Source organism: Mus musculus, chromosome 1 (genome assembly GCF_000001635.26).
Source record: "Mus musculus strain C57BL/6J chromosome 1, GRCm38.p6 C57BL/6J".
NCBI lineage: Eukaryota > Metazoa > Chordata > Mammalia > Rodentia > Muridae > Mus > Mus musculus.
Genome location: NC_000067.6, coordinates 140,436,974 through 140,453,489, shown reverse-complemented (window position 1 = coordinate 140,453,489; position 16,516 = coordinate 140,436,974). Strand labels below are relative to the sequence as shown.

At 35.4% G+C, this 16,516-nt stretch overlaps 1 protein-coding gene across 22 annotated transcripts in view; it reads right to left on the bottom strand.

Moving 5' to 3' along the window:
- The window catches only part of Kcnt2 (potassium channel, subfamily T, member 2), a 368,389-nt gene that overhangs the window by 160,556 nt on the left and 191,317 nt on the right, over positions 1 to 16,516 (bottom strand). For 21 of the 22 annotated variants that reach the window (XR_001784498.1, XR_001784494.1, XR_001784492.1 and 18 more), the window contains one exon: positions 3,186 to 3,294. The exons of the other annotated variant lie outside the window; for it this stretch is intronic. Coding sequence is in view for 17 of the 21 variants with exons in the window: in XM_011247999.2 (XP_011246301.1) it covers positions 3,186 to 3,294 (109 nt within the window). In the remaining 4 variants the exon portion in view is untranslated. The remainder of the gene's footprint in view (positions 1 to 3,185; positions 3,295 to 16,516) is intronic. 22 annotated transcript variants of the gene reach the window in all.

Below are 16,516 nucleotides of genomic sequence, written 5' to 3'. Positions count from 1 at the left end.
CCCAATTTAGGCACACAGCATGTAATCATATTAATTGTGTTGTGTTTTCATTGCTGGGGCATATTTGCATTGGGGAGAATTACTGCAGTAGATGGCCTAGTTGGTCATCAGTGGGAGGAGAGGCCCTTGGTCCTGTGAAGGCTCTATGCCCCAGTATAGGGGAATGCCAGGACCAGGAATGGGAGTGGGTGGGTTAGTGAGCAGGGGGAGGAGAAAGGGGATAGGGGATTTTCAGAGGGGAAAATAGGAAAGGGGATAACATTTGAAATGTAAATGAAAAAATATGTAATAAAAATTTTAAAAAAATAACTTAAAATAAAAAGCACAAACTATTGAAAGGGAAGCTTGTTTGTGAATGAGTGACCTATGTCTTTTTGGAAGCTTATCTTCAAAACATAATTACATTACCTATGAGCCACACTTTTTTAGTTGAGTTTTTGTAATGTATATACAGAATATAAAACTTATTTTACTCAACATTTTATTCTTTCTGCCTCTTTTTAGGTATACAACTTTTTTCTTCATTTTTATGGTGATAAGAATAAGAACCTATCTTTTCTATTGCTCACAAAATCCATTTATAGGCTTTCACATTGGATATAATCAAAACAGAAGTTATTGTTTCAATTGTGCTTCAGTATGTTCAAATAATAAAATCCACTTATTGAATGCTTGCTGCTATTTGTTTGACAGAAGAAACATACACCAATCTCCATGATAAGGGATAACTTACTGTAGGGTTTTCACTGTGTAGTATTTATGTAGTTGTAAGCAGAAATTTAAATTTTTTTACCCTGGCCACTTTTATTAATATGTTTTACTTTTAAAATGCATAATGTATAATCATTGGAAGATGTTTTTAGGGTTATTTGAGGATTTCATTTAAAGAGCTAAATATAAAAATGCATTGTTTGGATATCCATGAAAGTCAAAGTAGCACTTAAGCAATGTAAGAACACAATAAAAACCATCACGGTAATGTGATTTTTAGCAATTATTATTTGACCACAATTGCTATTAATTTTCTATAGTTACATATTGAAATCAACCCCTAATAACTCAACATATGCTTTACTCATCAAAATTCTACATATCAACATGCTTTGAGTTGGCTGGTGCCTAAGAGAGAGTTCTGCAAGCTGGTAGATGAGTCTTACTTCTCCTCTTGCTATTTGTTCTTTTGGGAAAGTAAACAGGGCTTCTTCAGATGCAGCCCAGAGGCTGCAAGACCACATTCCAGTAAGACACACATGCTAGAGTTGGCTCCTTGGGGACCATCATTTTAATGATCTATTAAACAAGCTGACAGCTTTATCCACTGCCTTTTATTATGAAAAGTCTGTTACTTCTCAAACTCTTGCTGAGATAGAAAATGATTTATATTGATCTGAGAGCGTCATACATCAGCCTTAATATCTTTATGACATTTTAATGAAACTACAATGCTTTCATCTTTTATACTATAAAAAGCCTCCCATCTGATATGTTGTAATCTCAGCTATAAAAGAACTTAGAGCACTATTAAGCAAAATTTGAACATGTGTCAAAATATGAAATATTGAGATGAACTATTGGGAGTGAGTTTTTAAATAATGTACTCATTTTGGTAAGTTTACTAAAATAATGTCAAATGAAATAATTGAAAGAAAAAAAAACCACAATAGTTTCTGTAAGACCTTACTTATAAACACTATTCCAGCAGATGATTGATCTATGGAATGACTATTATTCTTGGCTGGATAAAGAAAGGGGAGAGGAGTGGATGTCTTTTCTGAGTAAGTAATCTCATAGTCAAATGATGGGCTGATGTACCATACCACATGGTGCAGTTGCCTTAAGACTTAGATACAATTGATTTAGAATCAGCGGACAGCTGGAAGTTCGCCAGATTTATTTTAACCATCGCCTCTGGCCCTATCCAGTTGAACATAGGCAGCTTTTCAAGAGAAATGGAAAGCATGAATCAGAATAATAATTTGCATACCTTCACTTTTAAATTCTTAAATGTTTTCCATTCAAATTTAATATTTTACTATAATACTTTGATTTTTGCTCATGTCATGAATGCTGCCCAAATATGCTCTTTGACACTTATAAACAGTAATTTAAAACACAAAAATTTACTTAAAACGGACTTTTGGAAAAATACTTCATGAGGCACTTCACATATATTTTCCATTTCACTCTCAAAAGCATGTGCAATAGAATGACTCCCACATCTTTATCAGCTTTTTGGGCTCTAGCACCAGAACCTCAGACCACTACAATAAGAACTTCTGCAGTGAATACTTTTAAAGAAAAATATTCCAAAGTGCTATTTTTGCTTTGTCTTATAGATATTTTGTTACAACCAGACATCACTTGTGATAAGGAGAAAAAAACCTGTATCACCAACCTCATTAATTTCTCATTATTTAAAGTTCGTTTATAATGTTTATTTCGGTACAATAAACCAACCAATTGGCATTTAAAGATACATGGACCAAATCGCTTATGGAATATTGCTAAAAGATTTTAATAATCTTCTAAGCTTTGATTGTTGAGATAAATACAAACACAATGTCTATTCTGCACGGGAGAAACGTATATGAATCAAGTACAAAGCTTTTCCTTTCTCCCACAAAAGTACTTAGGAAATAATTATAATTTTGTTGTTCAATTTTCTAATGATGCAAAGCATGTTCTCCCCGACCCTTATAATGTTTTCTTTTAAAACACCGTGTCTCAAAGAACATAAAGCAGAAGGTTTTCTCTTTCCTGAATTATGCTAAGGTTTATAACCCAAATTAACTCTCCTGCACTGCAATATATTGTAAGTTAAGCTAATATGTACTTGAAATAATTTATGTGGGAGACAACTGACTATGTGCAAACTTAAAGACAGAACATTTCAAAATTTAATCACAGCATCATTTGAAAATTCAAATATTCTTACAAAAATATATGGTATATCAGATGCTAACACCAGCAAGTTATATATCAAAAGTAAAGATTCAACTCAAATATTAAATTCCTGCATATTAGAATTTTTGTATTTTAAAAAGATGCTTAAAAGAGAATTCTGTCTGTTCTATAGAACGATGAATAAGTGAAGTGCCACTAACTTCACAAATGTAAAACAAAACAAAACAAAACTGAAAATTATTAGAGGAATTCAAAGGCTGTCATTGAAGAGCAAAATTTACCTGCAAATTTGATGTGGAATTTGTTTTCTGGTTTTAATATCTGAACATACAGAGGACAATTTGGGGCAAAATCTTTCACAGCCCATGCTCTCAAGATTGTTTGGTGATCCTGAAATGATAAGATCCGAAATAGTCTGAGATTAAATTTAACAATATAAATTAAAATAGTAATAAGGCAATTAACTTAGCATATGGTAGCATTTATAGTTAAGATTTGAACACATAAACAATTCAGGTCCCCCCTCCTCTCTCTCTTGATGTTTTGAGAAAGTGTCTTCTATATTCCAGGTGGTATTCAGTTTGTTATGCTGGTGGGTGTGGCCAGGAACTTCTGATACCCCTGCTTCTATGTCTGAAGTACCTTGATTAGTCTTTTACCATCATTCTCAGGCAATGTTTTCTTTTTAATCCATACTATTTATATAAAGGATCTAATTCTAAATTCAACAGGTGACATTTACTAAGAGTTAGAACATTAAAACATTGGGGGGGGAGCAACTATGAGGACTATTCATGCAGAGAACATATTAGATTATTCATTTAGTAGTAAAAATTAAACCATTTGGTTCTGTTCTTATGTTCATCAATGTATATGTATGTGTGTGTACAGTAATGAAAACCACTCATATGGAATAAAATGTACTGGGAGAGTTAAAATGCTAAAAGAATCAAATTGAAAATAAATGTTCAATGTCAGCAGTTGTATAAATAATTATTAAATGAACTGAACATCATAGGGCAGATTATTAGAAAATATCTTTACCAACTACTCTCTAGAAAAGGACATTGTGGGTTAGCACTGCCATGTAATGAATGGTCAATAGATTTATATTGATGTTTAACAAATGTAACTAAAATTAAGCAAGCTATTTCTTCAGATACACTAGCCACCTACCAACTTTTGATAGCCACATAGGACTAGTAGCTGCCATTATTGGTCACTAGAAGCATGGACAATTCTATTCTACAATATCTCTAGGTCAAAGAAGATGAAGACAACATCTTTACCATTAATGTTTGATACACTCAGATATAATGGGGTGAGTATGGAAATACAGAAGAGTCCATTGTTAATAATTGGTAACATGCATTTTTTAAATGTTATAACTCACTACCTAGGTATCCATGATGATATCTCAATTCTTGGAGTGAAGGTATCAGGACATGGGGCCTTTTAGATTCCCTCCCAAGGATGATATTCTTAAAAGGAAAAGCAATCAGTACTCTAATATAAGAACACCTGGAGGACTCCCACACCATCTTTAGCAAGACCACAATGGCTGAGAGACAAGAGGACACATTTTTGTCAGAAGCTAGATCCACCTGCACCGTTTCCTGACTTCCTTAATTCATTTCTTATCAACTACACATTTTATTTTTCTCTGCTGTACCAGATAGAACAAGACAGTGACTTCAAGTTACATGAAAATTGATAAACAGTAGATCTGAATGCACATTGGTATCTTCATGATGATATATTAACATCATGAGGACACAACAGACACAACTAACATCTCTCAAATTAATATCTGATATGTAATATAATATGATTTTAAATCTGATGTTGCAACATTATAAATAATTGAGTACAGGGTTCTTGTTATTTCTTTAATTAGAAGCACCCTTTTCTCTTAAAAAATGAGCAAAATCACTAAACTGTATTTTTAAATTACTTTTGTTTAATGTTGTTTAGAAGTGGTAGTCAATGAACTATTATAGAATGCTTAACCCATGTGTCCCTCAATGTCTAGTTGAATTTGAATAAGTCTAATTTGCCTTCTATAAAATACACACATTTCCATCATACAGCATTGCTGTGCAGGAACCACACAGCACATTCTAAGATCTTTTATTAGCTGACAGTGAATTTGGAACAAACACAAACTATTTTGCATATTCTTTGAAACATCTCAGTAGTAGAAATAATAAGATTTGAATAAAACTTAAACAACATTGGCATTCTTAGCAATGGAGATAATAATTTGTTTGCCATCATCATCTAAGTAATGAATATACTTTTTATCTATTAAAAGAAGGAATATGAGGTGTTAAAGGATCTACCAATGTAGAAGAGCAAATTCCTCAAGAGTTAACCTTCATGTTGATGATAATCAAACCTTGGTTTAATACATAAAATGAGCATGAATGCACTGTTTTGTAAATGAATGAAAGGAAAAGGACTTTGGAGAGGATGTAAAACTTGGAAGAAGCAAGCAGCATTCCATGGCCTGCTTTGTTCTGATGTTCTGTTTTGAGGCCAACTCTGGTAGGCTATTTCTACAGCATCAGCTGACAAAATTCTTTAGTAAACCTGTCTCTTGTGAGACTATGCCGGGGCCTAGCAAACACAGAAGTGGATGCTCACAGTCAGCTATTGGATGGATCACAGGGCTCCCAATGGAGGAGCTAGAGAAAGTACCCAAGGAGCTAAAGGGATCTGCAACCCTATAGGTGGAACAGCATTATGAACTAACCAGTACCCCGGAGCTCTTGACTCTAGCTGCATATGTATCAAAATATGGCCTAGTCGGCCATCACTGGAAAAGGGGCCCATTGGACACGCAAACTGTATATGCCCCAGTACAGGGGAACGCCAGGGCCAAAAAAATGGGAATGGGTGGGTAGGGAAGTGGGGGGGGGGGAGGGTATGGGGGACTTTTGGGATAGCATTGGAAATGTAATTGAGGAAAATATGTAATAAAAAATATTTTAAAAAAAAAAAGACTTAGAAAGGAGCCCAGATTATTGATGACACTGCAGTCTATTGAAAGAAAGAGGAAAGAATTCATTATGTATAAAGTCTATATATAAATTCTCAAGTAATTAGCTGACCACTGGACCATCTGAAGGAGGCAAAAAAACAAAACAAAACAAAACTAAACTAAACAAAAAAGCACAATTTAAAATAATGTTGAAGTTGTTTCTAGCATCAAGGGTAAACAAGTTGGACTCCAGTTATACTAAGTTAATTTTCTAAGAAAATATAAATGTAAGATCTGCTACACAAGAATTTTTATCTTTCCCCAATTCTGAGGGAGAGAAAGGGAAGGCAGTATAGATACTGAAAAAACAGTGTAAAATATCATAGCTGGATACATATGAATGATACAGATATACAGTTTAAATAGATACAGATGATTGGATTCCAAAGAAGAATACAAAGAGAGGAAGGCAGAGAAGGAGTTTTTTTTTTAAAATGTGAATGGCTCAGCATTAGGAATAATTGTGTTTTCTTGAAATTAGGAAGTTTCCAACATTCACATGGCAAAGAAAGTCATCACAGGTCAAACAACTACACTAAATGGGAAAAGCCTTAGACTTCAGAAAGAAGCAAAATCACAAATCACTGTGAAGCAAGGATTATATTTAATGAAAAATTGTTCCCAGGGGAATGTGAAAGAATGGAATTTTGGGAACATAAAAAAGTAAGGACAAGTATAGCAACGGACATGAAACTACAAAAGGGAGCATGTAGAAACCCTTGACGGTATATAGAAATAACATCAGTAGGAAGTCAGAGTTTGGGAAATCATAAAAATGATTTCAGAAATGGCTATGCCCTATGCACTAAATAAGAGCATGGAATATTTCCCTATAAATTTCTTAAATGCATCTCTATCCATAAAGGAAAATTTATGGACTGGTTTGTATGGTTTCTAGTTTATGTGAATAATATCAAAACATACAAGTGTGGCATAGAAGATATCAAGAAAGGAATGAGTGAAGCTTCACATTTAATATGTGATATACTATTGGCAAATAATTAAATGTGAAAATGTAAGGATTTAGATTTTATTCATTAGAGAAAGCACTAAATATCCTAAAGACACATGTTACAGGCTATGTTATCTGAAATTAAACACCTTTATGAAAAACCAATTATATGATAAAAAAATTAAAAAGAGAAACAAAAATCAGAGGATATGAAAATGGCAGAACTTACTGGGACCTAAATCTAACAATGGTAGCGAAGACACTGGAAGGTAATGAATTGGGGGAAAAAGAAATGACACAGTTCTTAGGAATACTTGCTGTTCTTTCAGTGAACTAGAATTTAGTTTCCAACACTCACATAGTGAGTCTCACAACCACCAATGACTTCACCTCCAAAAGACATCTTTCCTTGCTTGGGCACCAGCATCCAAATGCACATACTCACATAAAAATACACATCACACACAAACAAACATGCACACGCAATTGAAAATACAAACATAATAAAAAATAAATATATGAAAGATTTTAAATTAACTTTTTTGTGTTTATGTGAAGGACAGAAACGTGATATTAACCTGGGTATTTTAAAACAATGTTTTTCCATTCTAAAACTATAAATAAATTAAATAAATACAGTTATAAATAAAATATAAATAACTGGAATGTCGTCAGAAGACAAATTATACCATTTAAAAATGACCACTGAACTTACACCACCCTAAAGAAATACAGGTCACAAATAAGCAGAGAAAAAAAAAACTCTTTGAGGGTACTATAAACTAAATTTATTAAACTAAACTCCAAAACACCAGAAAGGGCAGACAGCAGCAAGGATGGGAAACAACAGAAAGTGCCTCTTGCTGTTGCTGGGAAACGACTGGAAACATAGTTTTAAAGAATCTTGCAAGAATATCCATACATTTGTCTAGAAATAGTAAGCATATGTCCACCCGAAGCCAATACATAAATGCTTATAGAAACTTTAATGATTAAAAAAAATCAACAAAAATAATCAAACTGAAATAATTAACTACTTTCCTTAAATGACTAAATAAAATAAATTGTGCTACATTTGGATTATTTCACAGTGGTAAAAAGAAATGATGACCAAGCCAGAAAATATGAGGAATCTCAAATAATATTCATGAGAGAGAAAATCAGGACCAATCTGAAAAGGCTGTAAAATACAGGATGCCAAGTGCACGACACTCTGAAAGGGGGGAAGCACGGGGAAAGGAATGATTTCGGGGTATCCTGGATGGAGGGGATGGACAAAGATGAGGGAAATACCTAGAACAGAAGAGACACTGCCCTCCTTCAGACTGCTATTAAACGAATATGGAAGTCCATGGAATCAGGTTCCATTATTCTAGGTCTATCTCAAATTTTGCCTTAGGAATATTGGGCTTAAGGTGAGTACAGCTGGCTTTTAAGTGGGTGGTGGAGATCAAACTCAGGGCTTCCTCACCTACTCATTGAGTCAACTCCCCTGCCCAGTACATCCACTTTTGCTTGTTTGAATTTCCTCTTCCCCCCTCTCTACATTCTCTCTTCACAGATATATGTGAAAGCTGACCTATATTTCCTCTATATTTTGAAGAAAACTGCTTTGAATTTTATTGATCCCTCCTGCTGTGTCACAGTCTGTGTTTTTCAACCATATAATCATCACAATTTCCGTGCCTGAAATAATTCTGCTTCCTTTTGTCCTTTTCCCACTTATCATTAGCCGAGCTCTGCTACCTGGAATTGTGCAGGTGCTGAGGTGTACAGGCCTCAGATGTCCTATAGCCTATCTGATAGCATTTCCTTGTCAGTATCTTAGGCTTTAATCTCTAGAGCCTATTTTTTTTTAAGTATTGGTTTCTATGTCTTGCTCCAGTGACATAGAGCAAATTTTCACTCATATCCTTGCAGCAAATTCGCAAATTGACTTCGAAGTTTACTAATTGCGACATCTCTGTCACTGCTATGTCTTGTCACATGAGTCAATCATTGTTCCAAGTTAATAGACATGGGTTGGGGCTCGTGTACCTAGTCCTTTCTTACAGGCTATTGTCTTGTTTTTAGTGCCTAGAATTTTATTATCCTTTAAAAACAATTGTGGTTTTGATTTGGCAGGTATTATATCATGCAAATCCATTTATAGCTTTGTCAATATTATTTTACAGAACTTTTAACCTGGAATCGGTTTGCTTCCATATTTCTGGAGTGGCCTCTCTGGAGTTCAATAAAATACTCGTGGCCCTCAATGAGATCTATTTATAGGCCTATAATTCTATTTTTTCTAAGTGCATGCAGGGTTTGATTCTTCTTTTGGGCAACACTGTTTTCTTTTTCTAATTATTTATTTCACCCAGTTTCATGTACTCCCATTATTCATATATGAATATATGTATTTACAGGCTGAAGAGCTTAAGGATACCAGTGCAGTTATGAGGGGCAAAGGTTTCATTTTTCTTGTGGAGCACAGTACTTCAAATTGCTTCTATTTCACTGGGTTCCTGTGAGTGAGACCTTTGTCTTCTATCTTCTCAGTTCACTGAAACTGCCACGGTCTACTGGGATCATCTATTTTCAGTAAGAATTCATCTATATCTATTATCTATACTGATATCTAATCTGTGTGTGTGTGTATGTGTGTGTGTGTGTGTGTGTGTGTGTGTGTGTGTGTGTGTGTACATATATGCACACTTCTGAGCAAAGCCAAGTTTGGTGGGGGCTGAACCTACTGTTTCACAATTCTTATAGATCACATTCCCACTGTGTTCATATTTTTCAGTCTGAAAATAATTGTTTTGTATATCTTGTTCAGAATTTTAAACATTTGTGTGGGAATGTTATTCCAGAACTCTCTGCTCCCATATGGCAGAGAGCAGCAGTTCCATACTTACTGGTAAATATGTTTCAGACCTCTGTAAACAGTTACCTATAAAATTCCAGGCTGTGATATGTTTAATTCTTCACAAGTATTTTACCTATATTATTAAAAAAGAATCTGGAGATAGATATACATGTAATATAATAACTATGTCTAACCTTAGACCAAAGTTCTCAACATCATGATTTCCACTTGAAAATTAGCCAAGAAATGATCTATGAACAGTTCTGTTCTGAAGCATATTTTTTTCTACATCAGCACTTACCCTGCCCTCATCTCTGTAAGGTGTTGTTCAGTCTTTATTCTTAATAGTTGTAATTTATGAGTTCATCAATTTTGTTTATTAGACTACTGGTAACTATTTGTCGATCACTGAAAGTAGACTGGCGTGAGGTGAGAATTCTGCTCTCTCTTGTTCTTTTGGGATGTATGCTTGTCCGCACTGCAGAATCTTAGTAGACTGTTAATAACTGTACTTTGAAATTACACATGAATTCCAGTCAAGCTTTACTTACTCTATCTTAAATTAGAGTGTAGGTACAGTTATAAACCTTAAACCATTTCAAAAACAAAAAACATTCTAAAGTGAAAACCAACGCCGTCCACCCTCCCAAATCCATAATCTACACTCAGAACAAGCGTCACAAATGTCCTCCTCATTTTGAAGCTTATTGTTTGCTTAGTTTCCATATCTCATACCTTCATGAATCGCTCCTTTTGGTTTTCTTCATAAACAGCGTGTGTTGATTTCTGACCCCATTTATAATTCCTAATTATAGGACTGCATTTGGGGTGGTAAAAAGATGCCTTTCCTTTAATAGTCAATCCTCCTTTCCTTTATAATCATTATGCTTTAAATTGCTTCCTGTGTTTATTTTCACATGTGTGTGTTTAGAACTATATAGCTCATGTGAAACCAAAATCTCTTATCTAAATACCTGCTTAATATTCATAGAGGATTACTTTTAAAATATAAATAACACATTGAAAACATAATTTCCTTACCCAAACTTTCTTCTCTCTAAACACTTCAGTGTCAAAAACATGACACTGTACTCTTTAAATTTCTTAACTTCAAACTCTTAATTGATAGGATATATCATACCTATTTTTAATATTTACTCACAAATCAGCTCAGTTTGGACCCCTCCAGTGATTTTTCTCTCATTTAAATAACCCTTCCTGAGCCTGGAGTCATGCCTCTAGAGTCATCTGACATGTACCTATAGAACAGCCTAACCTTTCACATTCAAACAAAGGTAATACTTTAGAGTGAAAAATAGGGCGTGATAAATGCCTGCTGGGCTTTGCACACTAAACCTGCACTGCGTACCACTGTCCTCTTCCACCTTACACATCAAGAAAACCCTAGTTAAATATCAATGTTCAATGCTGTCTGCTTGTTACATAAGAACACAATCATCCTCACCTGCTGCCACGTTTGTGTCTTCAGTTGGAGTAACTGTGACATTTATTGTTACTAGCACGATATCCTTACTGACATATGTTCTCAGTGTCAAACAACAAAAGCCTCTCTAGCTGTTTTCTTGTCTGTCTGACCACATCTTCTTAGAATGAGTAGGCATCCGGCATTCTTTCTATCCACACAGAGTCTCACCTCTGCTCTTCACTTCATTTCAACTACATCCATTTGCTTTTTTCTTCTTTAAAATTTTTATTCTCTCAGTACTGAAATCAGTATTAATTTATTAGAGCTCCAATAATAAAGTGTGTGTGTGTGTGTGTGTGTGTGTGTGTGTGTACTTACACATACTATGGAGCTTAAAACCTGAAAATACACTGGGCATTGATTCTAAATGTCACAGGTCATGAACCACAGTTTATAATGGATATTTTCTTCTGAGAGCTATGAAGAGCCGTCTGTTCCATTTCTCTGCCCATCTGAATTGATCGGATTCATAACCCAGGGCATTCTGACTTGTTTAGCTTCTGACTTTCATCTTATAAGCACACTACTCAAAATGGAAAGAAGCTTACCATGGTGGTACAATTTTAACTTGATTGCTCTGTAAGCACTCATTTGCAAATACATTATGTACAGAGTTACTAGGGAGAGGACACAATTAAACATGGATTATAATTTAACTCAGTATTTGTTATATTGCTGAGAAAGAAATAAGAAGAGCCAAGTGTCCCCAGAGACACATACTAGATATTATTACTATCTAAAGTATAAAAGGGAATATTTAAAAAATGAAGGAGCACGGACTGAGAGGTAAAGTATTCAGAGTTTAAGAACATAAAGCTAGTAGGAAATGTGAAGGTGACTGACCACAGCAGTGACAAATGAACAGAATAGGACAAGTGAGGTAACAGTCAGAAGACCTCCACTGAGGTACACTTCATGCCTTTGGAAGATTTCCTGTCCTGACCCAGATGGCCTCCCAGTTGGTAAGAAGGGCTCTAAAGAGTGCCTAAGGCTAGAATGGTGAATACTATCTAACAAAAAATAGAGTTGGATGTGAACAGGTAAAAAATGAGTGATAACTACAGGAATTGGGCATACAGAGCTTGGTGGGTCATGTTTTCTATTAGTCACTGAGGAGCACTGCAGGATTTAAAATTGCTTTCAATATTGTCACTTGTACTAGGAGATAAACCCTCCAGATAGCGTCTTTAAGAGACAAAGAATGAGAAAAGCACAAATAACTCCTGTGACTGCTTGACCATACTAGTATTCTACATGACACATATTCTACATGACACATAATGGCATCCTACACACACAAAATGGCACTTAGGCCAGGGCATTGCATGCTTCCTGCCTTTTGTCCACAGACATGCTTCCAAGACAAGGTGTTCCTCACATGACACAGGCTGTTCACCATCCAGGCTCACTGGATGATAGAGCAATGTGTCCTTAGCTGGTTGGATGATGCATGCATATATGCAGGTGCACTTCTGCATTGAACTAAATCTGTGTCTCCAGAGTCTGCTGCCTGGAACTCATCATGCCTCTGTTGCCCTGCCACCCCAAGCTATCAGAACAATGCCCCACAGGATAGATAGACACTACAATAAATAATTAGTAAATGAGATTTCATGAAACTGAAAAGGCTTCTGTAAGGCAAAGAACACAGCCATTAGTTCAAAATGACAGCCTATAGTATGAGAAAAGATTTTTTTAACAGTTGTGTATTTGATGGAGGACTAATATCCAAAATATAGAATAACTCAAAAAACATATAAACGTGTTAAATGATCCAGTGTACAGTTAAGATATAGTTCTCAATAGAAGAATCTCAAATGGTTGATTAAACCCTTAAAGAAATGTTCAACATCTTTAGTAGTCAAGGAAATGTAAACTAAAACTACCTTGAGGTTCCATCTTAGCTCATGCAATAAGGATTATCCTTGTAAGGACTGCTAGTAATGAGGGATAGGGAGTCTCAACTGGTCATCTCTTGTAGCCACAAAAGACTTCCGGTGATGGGACTATGTTATGTTAGATTGAGCTGTTGGCCAAGAAGGACCCATGGAGATAACTGAAGAAACTAGGCTGGTGCTAGGAGAGACGGCTATTCTCTGCAAACTTATGGGGCTATGGGGACATTGTAGAAGAGAACATCCACACAACCTATTGAATGTGTGAATGTGGAGCTATCAGGGAAGCTTCCCCTGCCAACAGATGTGAGATTTAGACATCTATATCCATACATTATGGGGAAAGAGAATCTAAGTTGAAGGTCTCCAGCAAATCTCTCCCCTTGAAGTACAGGAAATGCAGTTGAAGATGGGAAAGAAAGATTACAGGAATCAGAGGGGTCCAGAGACACCAGGAGAACATAGCCCACTGAATCATATAGGCTCACAAAGACTAAAGCCACAAGCAAAGGGCTTGCATGGGTTTGCACCAGGTCTTCTGCATGTATGCTTTGGTGGTCAACTTGGTGTTTTGTGGAAATCCTAATAATGGGAACAGGTAGATCTCTGACTCTTTTGCCTGCTCACGGGACTCTATTCCTACTATTGTGTTTCTTTCTCCAGCTTTTGTGTGAGAGCTTTTTTTCTTGTCTTAGTGTATTCCTTTTGTCCTCTTTGGTTGTTGTCTCTTGGAGACCTGTTCTTTTCAGAAGGAGGAAAAAGGGAGTGGACCTGGGAGAGAGTGGAGGTGAAGAGCTGCTAGTAGGAGAGGAGGGAGCTGAAATTCTGGTGAGGATGTATTGTATGAGAGGACAATCTGTTTTCAATCAGTCAATCGTTTAACTAATTAAAAGTTGATGCCTTTCTAAATATAACCTAAATTTTGTCTTCCTTACAAATCCCAAGACTTCAATCACTGGAAACTAAGTAAAACTTTCCTCTACCCTTCAAAGTCAGGTAACTATGACCCTACATGGTTTTGTGATTTTTCTATCAAATCAGAGTATGCAAAGAGAGGCATTGGAATGGACTGATTACATAAAGGATACAAGAGCACTTCCATATGAAAACGGATATGTTCCAAATACTTATGATGAGTAAATTGGACTCAAATTATAGAGACCGCAATCCTTAGACAAATAGAAAATATTAATTTAGATCAGAATACATCATCGTCCCAAGTCTCCAAGCCTTTCTAAGAAACTCACTGTGCACTGGACACAGAGAAAATACAGTGATTTACACATGAGCAGTTAAAAAGTGAGCAAAATTCATTACTCTCTAAGTTAAAATAAAACAAAAGATTCCTACATATGAAGTGATTCATCATACTGAGACTTAGAAAATCATGATGGGGCGGGCTTCAGTGTCTTCATGGACTTACCACCTGGAGAGAACTTAGGCAGCTGAAATAACATTTGCAGAGGAAACCCCCATGTATTTATCATCTAGTCCTGCAAAAACATTGAATCAGGTATAATTCTTTTATAAAGCATAAAAAGATGTGTTTTCTAAATGTTGCAGAATCAATGTGCAGTATTTTCTACTCTCCTGATTACATTTACCCCAGAAGCTGAGGGAGGTCTACAGGCTGAAAGAATTTTTCAAGCACCTTTTATATTGAATGTGTTATAGGACTTACATAGTCACAACACAATCTTTCCGAACAAATAATATACAATATCATAACATGAGATTACGTTGATTACCAAGCAATGTGGTTAGGTACAGTTGGTTATAACTAGATATATAATATGGTTAGATAATAAGCATACTTTTATAGGATTTTTATAATTTTTTAAATAGGTCTTTCTGGTTTGGAGTACTTTCTCCCAAACTCCAGAGAGAAAAACAGATTTAAAAAGAGATGGATAAAAATGTCCTGCTGTTTTCAAAAGAGTGTTCCCGAGGAACAGCCGTACATTGCATAACAATTTCCAGAACGGTTCTTCCTGTCAAAGGGTGTAGACACTCCCATAAGCCTTCAAATGCCCAAACAGAAACTCAGAGGCAGAGATGTTGTTGCTTTAGTGAATTCTTGGGGCGGGGGCGGGGGGAGTGAGCATGCCAGTGTGTATTGCTTTGTTTCTATTAAATCCATAGATTACCAGCACCCAAATAATACTACCTTAATATCCCTTGTTTGTGGGGCCCTAAATTTGATATTAATAAGAGCTGTTGGCTTCCTAAGAATTAACATACTACATAAAATCTACTACTGCTTTGTTTTGTTTTGTTTTCCACTGAAATAAAGCATTCAGCAAATGAGGTATGCTATCTATTTTACCGGTCCTTGTTTGACTTTTCTTACAACTTTGAATTGTAGATGTTAAAACAAAAAGTTCCACCAAGTTTAAGGATGCTAGTTATATTTTAAAACACATGAACAAATGATAGAATCTATGCTGTTCCACTGAAAATTCATCCCTTGTCTGACTGGTCTTTTAAGGATTATATAAAACTAATTAAAAAGGGACAGAACGCTTTTTTTTCCTCCACACAAAATGATCATCATAGGATGAGTTTTTTGCCAAAGCAAAATCACCTTCTGTATCCTATGTAGTTATAAAGACACTTAAAAGCTACATGCATATGCATTTGAAAAAGATACCATTTCTATAATGTCTATAAAATATAGGGGGAGCCTCCTTTTTCATCTTATTGTATAAAACATTTGCTTTGAAGCCCAAACACAGATTATTTTCTTATTGTTGCCTTATTTTCAAATTTGACAGTATTAGTTATTATTACTTGATATTTTTCTTTAAAAATGTTACTTATTGCCCTCCCATAACAGAAAAGTATTGCTTTCTTTTCCCTTAACTGACCTCATGTCTACCTCCCATGCTCCACATCTTTGGACAAGAGTTCAAAATTATTTGAGAAGTGATTGCTATTGAGCATCCATAATGCTGATGACTGCTTTTGATAAGGGAGGGGGAGCATCACGGTTACAAGTCCATCTGTAATAGATCATATTCTCTTGAGACAATACTGTACTCTAGGCATTTGTTTTCCAATACTGATGCAACGTATATAGTCTATATTTAGACAGTCAATAGAAAGTGGCCAAGACTTGTGTGGTTTATAAACCAGAGGACTTTACTTTGGACAGTTTAGGAGGCCACAGTCCAGAATGAGGTGCCGAAGTGATGGATTTCCCTTTCAGATACCTGCTTTGGCTGGCTCCACACAATGCTGCCCTATGGTCCTTGTTGTGACAATTCAAATTGAGGGATTACATTAATTGTATCATTTTAATATTATTTTCTATTTTCAGACTCCATGGTTAAATAAACGTCAACTGTGACATAGTAGAGGTAAGAGCATCAACTTGTCAGTGTGAAGA